We start from the raw sequence: 16,171 nt of genomic DNA, 5'->3' as shown, positions 1-16,171 counted from the left end.
GAACTAATAAATATGTATATATATATCAAGGGACAATACAGAGATCTCTCCCATCATCTGTTTATACCCAGGACTGTGACAAGGGGGTGCCTTCTACACCGACACAGGAGGTGGTTCTTTACTGTTAGAGCAGTGAGACTATGGAACCCTCTGCCTGAGGACGTGGGGATGACAAACTCGATAAGAGTTCAAGAGGGGCCTGGACGTCTTTCTTGAGTGTAACAATATTACATGTTATAGTCACTAATGGTACTATTGTACCTTGACGCCACCGGAAGTGGTAGGTGTAGCCAAGAGTTAAGGAGCTTGACGGGCAGTCACGCTCCCAGTGGCTGATTGGTTGCATTCACCACTCCGGGGGCGCCGCTGATAGGCAGGACTCACCCCTCCGGCACTCTGTATTGTGCTAATGTGAGCTAATGTCCCCTTCAGGCGTCAGTGGACATTAGCTGACACGGGCGGCAAGGTGCTGGCGGCGGCAGCACAGGCTGCCAGGAGTTCTCAGTGCCGATGAAAAGGTTCGAGCAGCAAGCACAAACTTTTGCCTGGGATGGAGGCTTATGGGTAGTTTCACAGTTAGGATTACATTATTATGTGGCAATGCTTCCATGTAAATGCTGACCAGCTCTCACATGGAAGCATTTACAGCTAATTATGGAAGCCTGACACTGAAACAACCCCTAACCCTAACCCTCCATCCCACAACATAACTCCTTCCATGCTGCTGTCAGCTCTCCAAGCTGTGCTGGGTCGCCAGCCAATTGGAAGCTATGGATGTGACAGGGGCGTTCCTCCATCTAAGCCCTGTCAAGAAGCCCCTGGTGGCATCAAGGTACAACAATACCGTCACTAATAACTTCAGAAGAGTTGGTGATCCGAAGATTATTCCGATTGACCTTGGTGAACATAAATACTGTCCTTATAGAAGACATATACTATCTGTAACATTTGGCCCCACAGTTTCGAGCTTTAAGGTATATCATGAGGTTATGGTGATACATCTTATCAAAGTGACCCAATCGATATGGATTATGGATAAATGATGTCTTGGATTATAAATCCGCCCCTTTAACTAAAAGCCTGTGGGGGTGACCATAAGAACAAATTGTGATCTTCCAAAATGTAATCTCATAAATATGACAGTTCTAAAAACGGGCGCCAATTTATTTTACTTCTGTACTTGACGGATTACTCTAAATCTCCTTGACAGGCAAATATTACATGGCTGTTGACCTGTGATGAAGCAGATTTGTACCCGCGATGTGATGTTACAGCTGTCACCAGCAGCTTACCAAACAACCTAGCGACCGTCCGAGTACGTGACGGTGCTACATTCCTCACACCGCTACATAAATGACCTGCAGGACCTACGGTAATTATTTGCATAAAAATCCCTACATATCATCAGTCACATGACACATACATTCCAGGAGATGGTAATTATACGCACGAGCACATAACTATATAGGATAATTAGCGATTAGGAGTTGGAAACACCCTGCTAATTTCCTGGCATAGTTCAGAGTTTTAAGGTCTCCTATTTCTTAAAGAACCGGTTTGTCAGAGCACGTGCGTGTATGCGGTCCTTCGTGCGTACGATATGTGTTTGAGGGTATGGAAATAGACATGACCACAGCCAATTAATTAAGGTAGGCCCTGATGTTGTGGATTTGCAATGCGGATTCCATACCACAAATCCGCCGCAATTTAAAAGTACAATCCAAGTGGATGGGAGAGGCTCCGTCGGAGATCTGGGTGCAAATACTGGGTATAGTCAACGGGGTCCGCCCTGCGCTGTTCGGTTACATCTAGAGACAGTACCGTTCAGCCGCAGGGATTCCCCAAACGGAGCAGGAAAGCATAATCCCCAGCCAAGTGTGAAACCACCTTTTGCTATGAAATTGTCAAGATTTTGAAGCCAAATCCACGGCAGAAACTATCCGCCATATCTGGACCTAACCTTAAAGGGGTATTTCCACCTCGGGTTTTCATAGCAGAGATGGGTAACCACTGCCATGGCTACCGACCCTGGGTCAGCGCCCATGGAAATAGTCGGGCACTTTGAGCTTGCTAAAACAGGCATATTTTGCCCGCGTATTACATGCGTAATATGTGATGCTAAAAAAAAATCTACGATTTCGATTGGGTCACTCACACCAGCGTTTTTTGGTTTTTTTTTACGTGTGTATTACACACATTTAAAAAAAACCAGCATGCTCTATTTTGGTGCGTGGGGATTTAGCATATGCAGCAAATACGCATGTGCATGCGTATTTGCTTTGTATTGTGTATTTTACGTGCATAATACGCGGGAGGCATACGCCCATGTAAGCCCTTAGTGTTTCCGTAGCCTTCATTGAAGTGAATGGAGGCTATGGAAGCAGCGTAGCGCGCTACAATGTTTCCGTAACTCCCCGGGTCTGCTAGTCTAGTACCATAGCTGTTATAAGGGGCGCAATAATAAAATATAGCTCCTTTCTCTGTCAGGAAGGACGTTTCTGTGTCATATTTTTAGCCAAGACTCTTCGAGGTTTTCTAATAAGGGAACAAGATGTTTCTGAATGGCTCAAAATGGGAAAAGTGGTGAATTGGGTTTCATAGAATAAAAATGGCCTTTTTTTTCTTGGAACAGAGCAACTCATTTACTGATATTGACTGTGGGATGGTTATTACTAGATTAGATCTGGTAAAGGGATACAAAAGGCGCACTTTGTAACCACTTTCCATTCGGGTCATTGGGTTTGTATTAACTGAGCAATATCAAATTGGGTAAATGACAAGGGGTTTTTCTAAACTGGACATCCACTTAGATCTCGTTCAGACCTCCGTTGAGTCGGAGTTCATGGCGTCTCTCTGGAAAAGAGAAACTGAATTAGAGTGGAATTAAAGAGTTCCACTTTTTTTCTCCATTGATTACAATAGGTTCTAAAAAATAATGACAGGTCATTGATACCTAATCGGTGAGGTTTGACACTTGGGACCCCCCACGATCACGTTTGTGTGAGCGGTGAGGCGGCTTTGGTGCTTACCAGGCACAGCGCCATACACTGTATAGAGGATGTGCCAGGTACTGCAGCTCCGACTCATTTGCTTGACTAGGACTGAACTTTTGTCAGGCGACGTCATCAATGAACATGACATCGCAGGTCTGAGAAAGGTCTGTGGTGCTCACCCAAGTACCTCTGCCTCTTCAATCAGCTGATCAGTAGAGGGTCCCATGAAGCGGACCCCCGCTGAACGGATACTGATGACCTATCCTGAGGATAGCCCATTAATATGTTAGTCAATACTACAGTCTAAGAAACTTCCTTAAATGTAGCAATTAATGGAACGACTGTCCCACTTGGGCCAAAATCTCCAAGCAGAGGCCTGGATTTAGCCATAGCTACAAATACACAAAACAACCAAACACCTCCAGCAAAAAACTAGCCTAGAGATCAACCAATTTTGCAGAACAGCAATTCAGTTTTCATATTAATCTCAGTAGTTTCTTACATAAAAAATTAGAATCCACAACTTTAACAAATATAAAGACAGATAAAAGTTTGTAGTATTCTGTATATTTCCACATAAACAAGATGAGAACTGTAATACTAAGAATCAGTTCTTTTATATATATTCTTCAAGATTTGGTTGAAAACTTAAAATGGCTATAAGTAATTTTCCCCACATAGGAAGAATAATATGCATGTATGACCAGGCACAGCGCCGTACACTGTATAGAGGATGGGCCAGGCACTGCAGTTCAGACCCATCTCAAAGGCACAAAATCAGACAAAACAAAAAAAGGAAAAATAAACAGCAACAACGACCAAGTAACTTTAAATATAAGGAGCACTGGAGTAACCTCTCTGCTCATGTACCTCTTCTGGAACTTGGTTGGATCTGGAGTCAAACATTTGTTGTATGTAGAAATAGGAATTATAGAATCTGATCTGCCGATAAGATAAAAGATATAAAAAATGATATAAATTAAGATGATAAAGCACGATACCTGTGAGCGGCATCAAGATCCTTGCAGTCCACATAGATGGAGGGTGGCTGGGACAGCTCCATACTGGACTCTACCCAATGTGTTGGAAAGAGTCTACTAACGTCCCGTCTCCTACTTAGATCAATGCCACTTAAAGGGGTAGAAGTGATGACCTCAATCAACAAGTACAATTCCCTTAGTTGCCTTCTTCTATACAGCGATGGCTCTTATAAGAGTGACTGACAAACACCTTTTACAGGACAGACAGCTCAACGTAGCCAAGATGAGGGTGGAGCGAGTGCTCAGTATTAATATGCCAGGGTTACTCACACGTTCATGTTCGCTGGGTTGCTTACGTCACTCCCAATGCAAAACGTACTTTACATTTTTCTTACTGGATGACATAAAGGCACAAGAATCTACCTGAGCCTGAAAGTTATACTAACCGATATACAGAGAAGGGACAACTCCATTGTATGTGGATGACTACAACAATTGTATGAAATGTAGGTTCAATTACATTAGAGAACTGCATAAATGGCAATTCCCGTATACAAGGCGATTATTAGACTTGTCCTCTCTAGGGTGGCTACCCACTAGCGCCAGCCCCATTGAAAACATAGGAAATACATTGCGGACTTCTGCCATAGCTGTGATAGCTATGGCAGTGAATCCCTTCATCCCCGCGGGGGCAGCAGTGCCGACCCCATTGAAAGCAATGGGATAGCATCACGGCCTTCTGCTACATCCCCGTGTAGATGAAGGAATCCTCTGCCATAGCTATCAGAGCTGTGGCAGAAGTCTGTGATGTACTCCCCATGTTTTCAATGGGCCTAGTGCTGCTGCCGCTGGCCCCCTTGACAACACTGCGCGATATCGCAAATTTAAGAGTAAAAAAAAAAAAAATCACAAATAAGTATGGAACCATTGAAAATCATTGGTTTCATAATCATGTGTTTTCACTCACTCTCGCATCGCAGGAAAAAATAATGCTAGTGGGTAGCCACCCTTAGGCAGAGTATGCCTGTAATAAAGCTAAATAGCTAAGGGCTTATTTTCATCTTGTCTGTCTCTCCACTGGGTTCCATCATAGGTTTCCATCTGGATGCAGTTTTCAGTGATCCAGATGGAAACTTGGATGGAATCACAGGCTTCCATTGCTGAACCTGCTCAAAAGAAGACCTTCTTAGATCCGCGATTAGAGATGAGCGAGCGTACTCGGATAAGCACTACTCGCTCGAGTAATTTGCTTTATCCGAGTATCGCTGTGCTCGTCCCTGAAGATTCGGGTGCCGGCACGGAGCGGGGAGCTACAGGGGAGAGCGGGGAGGAACAGAGGGGAGATCTTTCTCTCCCTCTCTCCTGCCCGGTCTCCCCTGCTCCCCGCTGCGACTCACCTGTCAGCCGCAGCGGCACCCGAATCTTCAGACCCAAGCACAGCGATACTCGGATAAAGCACATTACTCGAGCGAGTAGTGCTTTTCCGAGTACGCTCGCTCATCTCTATCCGCGATATTCTGCCATTTGTGCTGGAGAGAATAAACATGGTGGACATTGTTATTCTTTTTGGCGCAAGCATTGGAAATGAAAGCAATCCTGCTCAAAGAGAGACTTTATTGGTCTCTGAGCAGGTTTCAGTAATGGAAGCTTATGGTTCCATCAGGGTTTCCATCTGGATGCAACGGAATCCGGCTACAGAAAGAAAAGGAAGATGTGAACAGGTCCTAAGAAAATCCAAAGTCCCAATAGGACAGCTGATTTACGAGACAGGGAATAAAAACGAGACCACGGCACGGTATGACGAGGTGGAGAGTGAGGGATGCTATACACACAGACAATGGTCAGGTTGTATAGTGGCTGAATTGGTGTGACTGCAGGGGCAGTTGATGGTAGCTAGCAGGAACTGCAGTTGGTAGGACAGGGAGCATGTTATCAGGCGGAGTACAGAGGGGTTTGGTTTAAGGGATATGGTATAACTCCCTGAAGAGGTGCGTTCTTAGAGCTCGCCTAAAGTTGTGTGAGCCAGAGATTGCCCAGGTAGCTTTTGGTAGCGCGTTCCAGAGGACTGGTGCTGCTCTGGAGAAGTCTTTGAGGTGGGAATGAGAGGTTCAAATTAAAGGGGCACTTAGTTGGATTTCATTAGTTGAGTGGAGGGCGCTGGCTGGGTGATGAATTGAGATGAGGGAGGCAATGTACGGCAGTGCAGTGCTGTGGATGTGAGCCTGGCTGCCGCATTCAGGATAGATTGGAGGGCGTAGAGTCTGGTGCAGGGGAGGCCGATCATCAACAAGTTGCAATAATTGAGCCGAGAGTGGATGAGGGCAACAGTGAGCCTTTTTAGCGTGTCCACAGTGAGAAAAGAGCGGATTTTTGTGATGTTCTTGAGGTGCAGGTGACATGTTCGGGCCAAAGATTGGATGTAGAGGGTAAAAAAGAAATTGGAGTCGAATGTAACCCCAAGACAGCGGGTGTGCTGGGAGTTATGGTGGTGTCACACACGGAGATGGAGAGGTCAGGATGAGGTCAGTTAGTGAAGGGCGGAAACAGGAGAAGGTCAGTTTTTGAGAGGTTCAGTTTTAGGTAGAGAGAGGACATGGTGTTAGAGACAGCGGACAGACAGTCGGTGATGTTTTGGAGGAAGGGTGCAGAGATGTCACGGGCAGAGGTGTATAGCTGGGTGTTGTCAGCGTAGAGGTGGTATTGGAGACCAAATCTCCTGATAGTTTGTCAAATAGGGGCTGTGAAGATGGAGAAGAGGAGGGGGCGAGGACTGAGCCCTTGGGGACTCTAACAGCAAGGCAAGGGGAGGGGTGGTAGAGCCAGCAAAGGAGACACTGAAGGAGCGGTCGGATAGGTAGGAGGAGAACCAGGAGAGAGCAGTGTCCTTTAGGCCGATGGAGCGAAGCATACTGAGGAGGAGTTTGTGCTCAACAGTGTCACCCCTCGATTAGTAGTATTTACTTACATATGTAAATACTTAGTCGAGTTTCCTTTGGCCCTAATAGATAATATCCATAGCATACTTTCTACTAACGTCTGATACACTTCAGCTGGTATTTCCCTCCATTCATCCTGCAAAGGTATAGCGAATTCTCTCAAACAAGATGCATCAGCCTGTCTATAATGGTGCAAGGGGTGTCGTCATTGGACAGTTGAGCAAAGAAAGAGCATTCTATGGAGTGACAAATCACACTACTCAACCTTCAGATCAGATGGATGTAACTGGGTGCAGAAGATGCCAGGGAAGTGCCCTTTGCTTGAGTGTGTTGGGCCAACAGCTATGTATGGCGGAGGTTTCGTTATGGTCTGGGAATGCTTTATGAAGAACCATGAACACGAAGATGTACCCTGACATTCTAGACAATAATGTGCTGCCAACAATGTGACAATACTCTGGGAATGGTCAGCCATACTTCAAACAAGACAACATGCCTTGTCACAAATCCAATACTGTTTTACGTTGGTTTGAGGATATGGATGTTCCACGATTGTACTGGCCGAGTCCCGACCTGAACCCAACTGAACATCTTTGGCACAAACTGGAATGTCAGGGCAGCTAATTTGAACATTTCTTTGAGAGAACTCACCGGACATTTGCAGGATGAATGGAGGGAAATACCAGCTGAAGTGTATCAGACATTAGTAGAAGGAAAGCCATGGAGAGAATCTGATATCATTGGGTCAAAGGAGCCCCAATAACTATTAACATATGTAAATAAATAACTTGATTCTTGCTCAGGTGTCCAATAACGTTTGGTAGGATAGTGTATATGATCCATTCACATACAGTACTACAAACAGCACCATATAAGATGTAAACAAAAATCACACCGGCAACTGCAAGGATATTAACCTTAACAACCAGAGCTTTTTATTTTCCTTTCAGAAGATTATAATGCCGCCACTTATAAAAATGAAAGAGAGCAATTCCAATAATAGGTGCACATTTATAAGTGAACCGCTGTAATGTAATTACTTGTTATTCATGTTGTGGGTTCAACTAAGGTGACTCTAGATTTTAATATACTATCGGCACCAAATGTGTAAAAACACATCTGTACCGCGATAAAAGGTAACACCTTGATAATTCAAGCCGAAGCTTCAATCTATTTTTATAAAGTGCATTTAGCCCAAACCGCGATATCTCAAGATCGTTCAAGCAAAAGTAGGCTGACAGGAGAAACTTAACCACAAGGAAACTAGAGAAGGGGAGAGTCAGGAACTTCAAAAAGCCTCCTTAGTGGCTTAACACAGGACGATTATCAGTCCAATAGTTGTCTGGAATAGTCCTAAAGCAAGATGATAGTGTTCAAACAACTAATGTCTGTTTGCTTCTATAAGGGGAGAGAGACAGAGGAGGAAGGAGACAGAGGAGGGGAGAGAGAGATAGAGAGGAAGCAGGAGAGGAGGAGGGTGACAGAGCAGGGGAGAGAGCGAAGGAGGGAGACAGAGCGGGGGAGAGAGAGAGGGAGAGTGTGAAGGAGGGAGAGAGCGGGGGAGAGAGAGAGGGAGAGTGTGAAGGAGGGAGACAGAGCGGGGGGAGAGAGAGAGGGAGAGTGTGAAGGAGGGAGACAGAGGAGGAGGGAGACAGAGCAGGGGAGAGAGGGAGAGAGTGAAGGAGGGAGACAGAGTGGGAGAGAGAGATGGAGAGGAACCGGGAGAGGAGGAGGGTGACAGAGCAGGGGAGACAGCGAAGGAGGGAGACAGAGCGGGAGAGAGAGATAGAGAGGAAGCGGGAGAGGAGGAGGGAGATAGAGAGGGAGAGAGTGAAGGAGGGAGACAGAGCAGGAGAAAAATAGAGAGAGGAAGCGAGAGTGAGACAGAGTGAGAAAGAAAGAAAGCTGAGAGGGGAGGGAGACAGAGCTGGAAACAAAGAAAGATAGAGAGGAATTGGGAGAAAGGGAGGCAGACAGAGAGGGAGAGAAAGGGGGAAGCAGAAAGAGAGATTAGGAGGAGGGAGACAGAGACAAGGGGAAAAAAAGGAGGACAAGAAGAGAGAGGAAGGAAGAGAGGATGGAGGATAAACATAGTAATAAAGTATGTAAGGCCGAAAAAAAGACATATGTCCATCCAGTTCAGCCTATTACCCCCCAATGTTGATCCAGGGGAAGGAAAGAAAAAAAAAGGAGGTAGAAGCCAATTTTCCCCATTTAAGGGGAAAGATTTCTTCCAGACTCCAATCTGACAATCGGAAAAATCCCTGAAGTTATTGATGATTATAACATATAATATTGTTACACTCAAGAAAGGCGTCGAGGCTGCTCTTGTACTCGTTTATCTAATTAGCCATCGCCCCATCCTCCAGTAGAGAGTTCCATAGTCTCACTGCTCTTACAGTAAAGAACCCCCTTCTCGGCCAGTGTCAAAACCTTCTTTTCTCTAGAAGTAATGGATGGCTTCAATCCCATTGAAATGTGTTGGAGTGATGCCTCCCATTGCACTTCCAGTTCCTCATTCTCATCAGAGAGGGAAGTCTAATTGAAGGCATCACTGCCATTAATTTCATTGGAAGTTAAGCCATCCATTACACTTCTGGCTCTGAACTCGATGGGGACATCCGACTCCTCTAAACTGACAGCAGGCCGGAGGATCAATTGAGTGGTTGGGATTCTGAGTGGCTGATCAACTACGGTATTAATGTCCTACCCTGAGGATACATCATCAGTAGTAAATGCTCGGAGTAGCCCTTTAATACAGTGCATCAGTTTTCCTGTAGTGTTCTTTTAAAGAGGATCTGTCTGGTGTTCGGACAAGCCGGATGGGCTGTATACTTTTACACTGCTGATTGCATCGCTGTTTTAATTTTGGTTTCAGCCCCCTTCCCCATTCGCCTGCAATAGCTTCCATTGTTCTTGGAGCCCGATTCTAGGATTTGTTCATAAACAAATAACTGTGACTTTACACCCGATGACTTTGGATCCAGCTGTGACTATTAAGGTATTTAGGTGAGCTAAAATGAAACAACTAGCGACTACTGAGCCAATTATCGCTCATCACCCTGTTGGTGGCCATGTTTACAAAGAAAAACGGTTGTTTGCATTTGCTTTTTTGAGCGATTATTCAGCCAATATTTTACTGAATTTTCTACAAACTTTCACAATGTATAGTCCCAATGTGAAGATTACCTTGAGCCGTTGCAATGATTTATAATAAACAGCTGCTTCAATACCAAGAAAATAAGACGCCATGAAAATATGATCTAGTGGCTGCAACAGAATGATGCCTCCCCACCCCTGAAAGGTATTCCTCAATGACCTAAAGGAAGAAAACAATAAAATGCTGTAAAACCTCCCCAGCATACCGGTGATAAGCTTCCCTTCGATACTTCTTCATGGCATGCCCATCCATGTTGGCAGGAAGATCTGCAGCATTCTGCAAACGATCGCTCCACGATGTCGTCATCTTTAAACCTCGATACTGTACAAAATACAAAAAAAAACAAGACTTAAAAAAACGTAGCTAAACCGGGTCATTATATTGGAAACCACCTATAAAGCTACAACATTTATAAACTTTGGGTATATTGTAGACCCTAGACACCCAAGCCAAGTTCCCAGAGTCCTGCACAATTATGTTTAATCACTCAAAATAGGTATTTGGCCTTCAAGCGGTTGAGCGTTAGACCTGTGATCCTAAAATCCTGCCCATAACAGTTCGTCAAAGTGTTTTAGAACTTGTCATAAGCATGTTCATATGTAAGAGGGTTTTCAATACTTACTCAAGCCATGTAAAGCAAACAGTCTGACCCACATAAATAATCCTATAGTAATCATAGAACCACACAGATCTAATCACTATTAGAAATGTATCTTTAGACAACACACTTTTTGGCAGCCATTCCACTTGGCAAATATTGCTCCTTGGAAATTCAGTGCTCGGCCAAACCATCAATCAATATAGAGTTGACCATAAAATAACACATTGGGTACTCAAGTCTACTTTTTGGAGGACGGCCAGTGCCCCTATCAATCACTTCATTGGAAGTTGTGGGAAACCCCCCCTTTAAACAAACTCTCCGCCCATCCCGGGAGCTGAGATCTATGCTGTTTGGCAGAGTTCTCATACAGGAAATAACCTAGAGCTATCTATATGCACAGGAACCGTATAGCTCAAGGGGAAATATGGGATTAGATAAGGCCGCTATCCCAGCATTACAGGCCAATGTGGACTGTGGATTTCTCAATTGTGCAGTTTCTTTCCAACATTGAATAGAATTTGGGAACAACAAGATTTGTTATCATGGAGAGTAATAATAAGATTACTGTATTTTTCGGACTATAAGACGCGCCTGACTGTAGGGCGCACCCCAGGTTTCAGCAACGGAAAAGCAGGGAAAAAAAATATTTCATACTGACTAAAACTTTCCTGCTGGTCTGACGTGATTGACTTGTGTAACGGGATCTGGATTGGCTTTGTACAGATCAGTTACTCTTCAAAACCTTAGATGAAAGCAGCAGGGAGGCTCCTGAAGGAGAGGGAAGCTATACAGAAGGAGGATATCTGCCCACAACCTGCTTTAAAATGCCAGTGGGATACTTCTGAGCCTGAATGCCAACTATACACAGCAGACAAGGGGGCACATAAATAACGTGTGAATGAGGGGCAAAGGATGGGGATTGTAGTACATACGAGGAGATGGGTCTGGATGCCTATTGGTGGGGGTGATAATGTCTCTCATTAGTCTTAAGCATATACATATATACACTCATTGTTACAGAAAAGAGTTGCGGAATCATATGAAACTTTCTCTGTGTGATTGTAACGTACGTATAAGGGATTACAAGATCAGGAAAAGAAGGATAATTAAGAACTGACCCCTTGAAGGGAGGTTCTAGTACCCTGTTGTATCGCCTCTAGCTTGGATACAAGATGTGATATGGGTGGGCATGGAGGCTCTACTACCCTGTTGTACCCCCTCTAGCTTGGATACAAGATGTGATATGGGTGGGCATGGAGCCTCTAGTACCCTGTTGTACCGCCTCTAGCTTGGATACAAGATGTGATACGGATGGGCATGGGGGCTCTAGTACTCTGCTGTACTGCCTCTAGCTTGAATAGAAGATGTGATACAGGCGGGCATGGAGGCTCTACTACCCTGTTGTACTGCCTCTAGCTTGGATACAAAATGTGATACGGGTAAGCATGGAGGCTCTAGTACCCTGCTGTACAGTCTCTAGCTTGGATACAAGATGTGATATGGGCGGCATGGAGGCTCTAGTATCCTGTTGTACCGCCTTTAGCTTGAAAACAAAATGTGATAGGGGTGGGCATGGAAGCTCTAGTACCCTGTTGTACCGCCTCTAGCTTGGCTACAAGATGTGATATAGGCGGCATGGAGGCTCTAGTACCCTGTTGTACCGCCTCTAGCTTGGCTACAAGATGTGATGTGTGCAGGCATGCCATAACTCCATAGGGAGAAGAGGAATTGCCTAATCATTAATTACAATATTGACTTCATTGCCGTTCATAATATAAAACAATTACTTTCCCTGATTAGTAATGCAATATAATAAATGCCTAGGGGTATAGTAATGTAGTAAATTAACTGATGGCAAGTCAGTACGACTCCTCTCGATCTAATGGATCCCTAGTACACCAAGAAATAGACTGATATGGTTTAGTATATATATTTTTGTGGAGGTCAGGATATTGAAATATCATCATACTAAATACTTTTCATTGAAGTCCCCATGGTGGTACCTTGCAACCTCCAATCCATATACACAAGATAGAGAGTAGTAGTCTGTCTGCCAAAGTCAACTTGATATCAAAGTCCCACATTAGGGTATGTCCAGATATTAGACCCTTTTCCCTTATTAACAAAATCTAAGAGCCAAGAACAGCCCTGCTCCCAGTACGAAATAGCAAGATGGAACACTGCATCTACAGCGCCATCTATTGGAATGCAGCATTCCTGCAAGTCAATGCTTGGCCTTTTAACAATGACTGGGAATATAAGCCAAAGCCAGAGTCTTCTCCAAAAGGAAATGATAACCATGTACAGACAGACTGTTTTGGGGTTTATGCTCCTCATTAGTGTACAATGCCTCTCCAGCACCCCCCATTAGAAGGTACATTCCTGCAAACCAATATCTGACCTTTTAACAGGCCTCATGGTGCTGCAGAGACATTGTTCTATCTCCCAATTGCATACTAAATTTCCCAGAGAAGCATGCATGGCCTAATAAGTCTCCTCACACCTACCAGGCGTTCTCCATAAGAAGACATTGTACGGACCCACTGAAATCAATGGACATACAGGGATCCATGGAAGAGCAAAGTATCAAACCCCAACAAGTTACTCCCACAATCATTAGATCAAAGAATCCTGCATTATGCAAAATTACACCCCGTGTGTAAGCCATGTAGTAATATATTGGCGCACGAACACAGTGGAGTCAACTATTCAGACGAGCCCAAGATGAACTAATGAAACAATAGTTGGATTATAGTTGTTGATTGGTGCTGCTCTTCACCAAATTTCTACCCTGGCACTAAACCTGCTCATGGAATCAGAAACGGACCATACAAAATGACATCAAGATGTGTATGAATGATCAGCGTGCAAGAAACAACATCTAAAATGAGGGGTTACAGGCCCAGGCTCCCCAAAGCCATCCCCCCCACAACAGTGCCAGCCATTGTCTCTCCCCCCCACCCCCCACAACAGTGCCAGCCAGTGTCCTCCCCCGACAACAGTGCCAGCCAGTGCCCCCCCCCCCACAACAGTGCCCCCCCCTCGCACCAGTGCCAGCCAGTGTGCTCCCCGCACAACAGAGCCAGCCAGTGTCCCCCTCCCACAACAGTGCCAGCCAGTGTCCTCCCCCGACAACAGTGCCAGCCAGTGCCCCCCCCCCACAACAGTGCCCCCTCCCTCGCACCAGTGCCAGCCAGTGTCCCCCTCCCACAACAGAGCCAGCCAGTGTCCCCCTCCCACAACAGAGCCAGCCAGTGTCCCTCTCCCCGGCACAACAGTGCCAGCCAGTGTCCCTCTCCCCCGCACAACAGAGCCATCCAGTGTCCCTCTCCCCCGCACAACAGAGCCAGCCAGTGTCCCCCTCCCCCGCACAACAGAGCCAGCCAGTGTCCCCCTCCCCCGCACAACAGAGCCAGCCAGTGTCCCCCTCCCCCGCACAACAGTGCCAGCCAGTGTCCCCCTCCCCCGCACAACACAGCCAGCCAGCGTCCCCCTCCCACAACACAGCCAGCCAGCGTCCCCTCCCCTGCACAACAGAGCCAGCCAGCGTCCCCTCCCCTGCACAACAGAGCCAGCCAGCGTCCCCCTCCCCCGCACAACAGAGCCAGCCAGCGTCCCCCTCCCCCGCACAACAGAGCCAGCCAGCGTCCCCCTCCCCCGCACAACAGAGCCAGCCAGCGTCCCCTCCCACAACAGTGCCAGACAGCGTCCCCCTCCCACAACAGTGCCAGACAGCGTCCCCCTCCCACAACAGTGCCAGCCAGCGTCCCCCTCCCACAACACAGCCAGCCAGCGTCCCCCTCCCACAACACAGCCAGCCAGCGTCCCCCTCCCACAACACAGCCAGCCAGCGTCCCCCTCCCACAACAGAGCCAGCCAGCGTCCCCTCCCCCGCACAACAGAGCCAGCCAGCGTCCCCCTCCCCCGCACAAGAGCCAGCCAGCGTCCCCCTCCCCCGCACAACAGAGCCAGCCAGCGTCCCCCTCCCACAACAGTGCCAGCCAGCGTCCCCCTCCCACAACAGTGCCAGCCAGCGTCCCCCTCCCACAACAGTGCCAGCCAGCGTCCCCCTCCCACAACAGAGCCAGCCAGCGTCCCCCTCCCACAACAGTGCCAGCCAGCGTCCCCTCCCACAACAGTGCCAGCCAGCGTCCCCCTCCCACAACAGTGCCAGCCAGCGTCCCCCTCCCACAACAGTGCCAGCCAGCGTCCCCCTCCCACAACACAGCCAGCCAGCGTCCCCCTCCCACAACACAGCCAGCCAGCGTCCCCCTCCCACAACAGAGCCAGCCAGCGTCCCCTCCCCCGCACAACAGAGCCAGCTAGCGTCCCCCTCCCCCGCACAAGAGCCAGCCAGCGTCCCCCTCCCCCGCACAAGAGCCAGCCAGTGTCCCCCTCCCCCGCACAACAGAGCCAGCCAGCGTCCCCCTCTCCCGCACAACAGAGCCAGCCAGCGTCCCCCTCCCCCGCACAACAGAGCCAGCCAGCGTCCCCCTCCCACAACAGTGCCAGCCAGCGTCCCCCTCCCACAACAGTGCCAGCCAGCGTCCCCCTCCCACAACAGTGCCAGCCAGCGTCCCCCTCCCACAACAGTGCCAGCCAGCGTCCCCCTCCCACAACAGAGCCAGCCAGCGTCCCCCTCCCACAACACAGCCAGCCAGCGTCCCCTCCCACAACACAGCCAGCCAGCGTCCCCTCCCACAACAGTGGCAGCCAGCGTCCCCCTCCCACAATAGAGCCAGCCAGTGCCCCCCCCCCCCCGCACAACAGTGCCTGCCAGTGTCCCCCTCCCACAACAGTGCCTGCCAGTGTCCCCCTCCCACAACAGTGCCTGTCAGTGTCCCCCTCCCACAACAGTGCCTGCCAGTGTCCCCCTCCCACAACAGTGCCTGCAAGTGTCCCCCTCCCACAACAGAGCCTGCCAGTGTCCCCCTCCGACAACAGTGCCTGCCAGTGTCCCCCTCCCACAACAGTGCCAGCCAGTGTCCCCCCACAACAGAGCCAGCCAGTGTCCCCCCACAACAGAGCCAGCCAGTGTCCCCCCACAACAGAGCCAGCCAGTGTCCCCCCACAACAGAGCCAGACAGAAATCCACCAATTCCTACTTATCTATCCCACTACTCTTCTCTATGACATGGCTGATAGATGTGAGCAGCAACTAGAAGATGCTCATGTTTATTGTCCCAAGTCCTGCACTGATATCCATGATCAGTACGGGGTGAGAGCGCTGATGGCAGCTTATCACATGTATTTCCCCACATCCAGCTCTAATATCTATTATCAGCGCAGGGGAGAGACAACCGATGACAGCACTCCATCCAAAGGGCCCATCAGGACACAGACCAGCATGTTACAATGGTTGGGGCTGCATAGAATAGTGCTGTAGGCCTCACGCAGCCCCAATGCCACAGATTATTTACCAGAGATGCACAGACAGACCCTTTTTTTTTTTTTTTGAAACTTGTTTTTATTGAATCAGGACAAACTTTGACATTTCAGAT

At 47.7% G+C, this 16,171-nt stretch overlaps 1 protein-coding gene across 3 annotated transcripts in view; it reads right to left on the bottom strand.

Moving 5' to 3' along the window:
* The window catches only part of NT5C2 (5'-nucleotidase, cytosolic II), a 97,535-nt gene that overhangs the window by 58,538 nt on the left and 22,826 nt on the right, over window positions 1-16,171 (bottom strand). For 2 of the 3 annotated variants that reach the window (XM_066600903.1, XM_066600905.1), the window contains exon 2: window positions 10,275-10,390. In XM_066600903.1, coding sequence (XP_066457000.1) covers window positions 10,275-10,375 — 101 coding nt within the window. In that variant the 5' untranslated portion in view covers window positions 10,376-10,390. Of the gene's footprint in view, window positions 1-3,994; window positions 4,226-10,274; window positions 10,391-16,171 lie in introns of those variants that run through there. The other variant, XM_066600906.1, reaches the window with a different exon arrangement.

This window comes from Eleutherodactylus coqui, chromosome 4 (assembly GCF_035609145.1).
Source record: "Eleutherodactylus coqui strain aEleCoq1 chromosome 4, aEleCoq1.hap1, whole genome shotgun sequence".
Lineage (NCBI taxonomy): Eukaryota > Metazoa > Chordata > Amphibia > Anura > Eleutherodactylidae > Eleutherodactylus > Eleutherodactylus coqui.
This window is presented reverse-complemented; position numbering and strand designations above follow the sequence as displayed.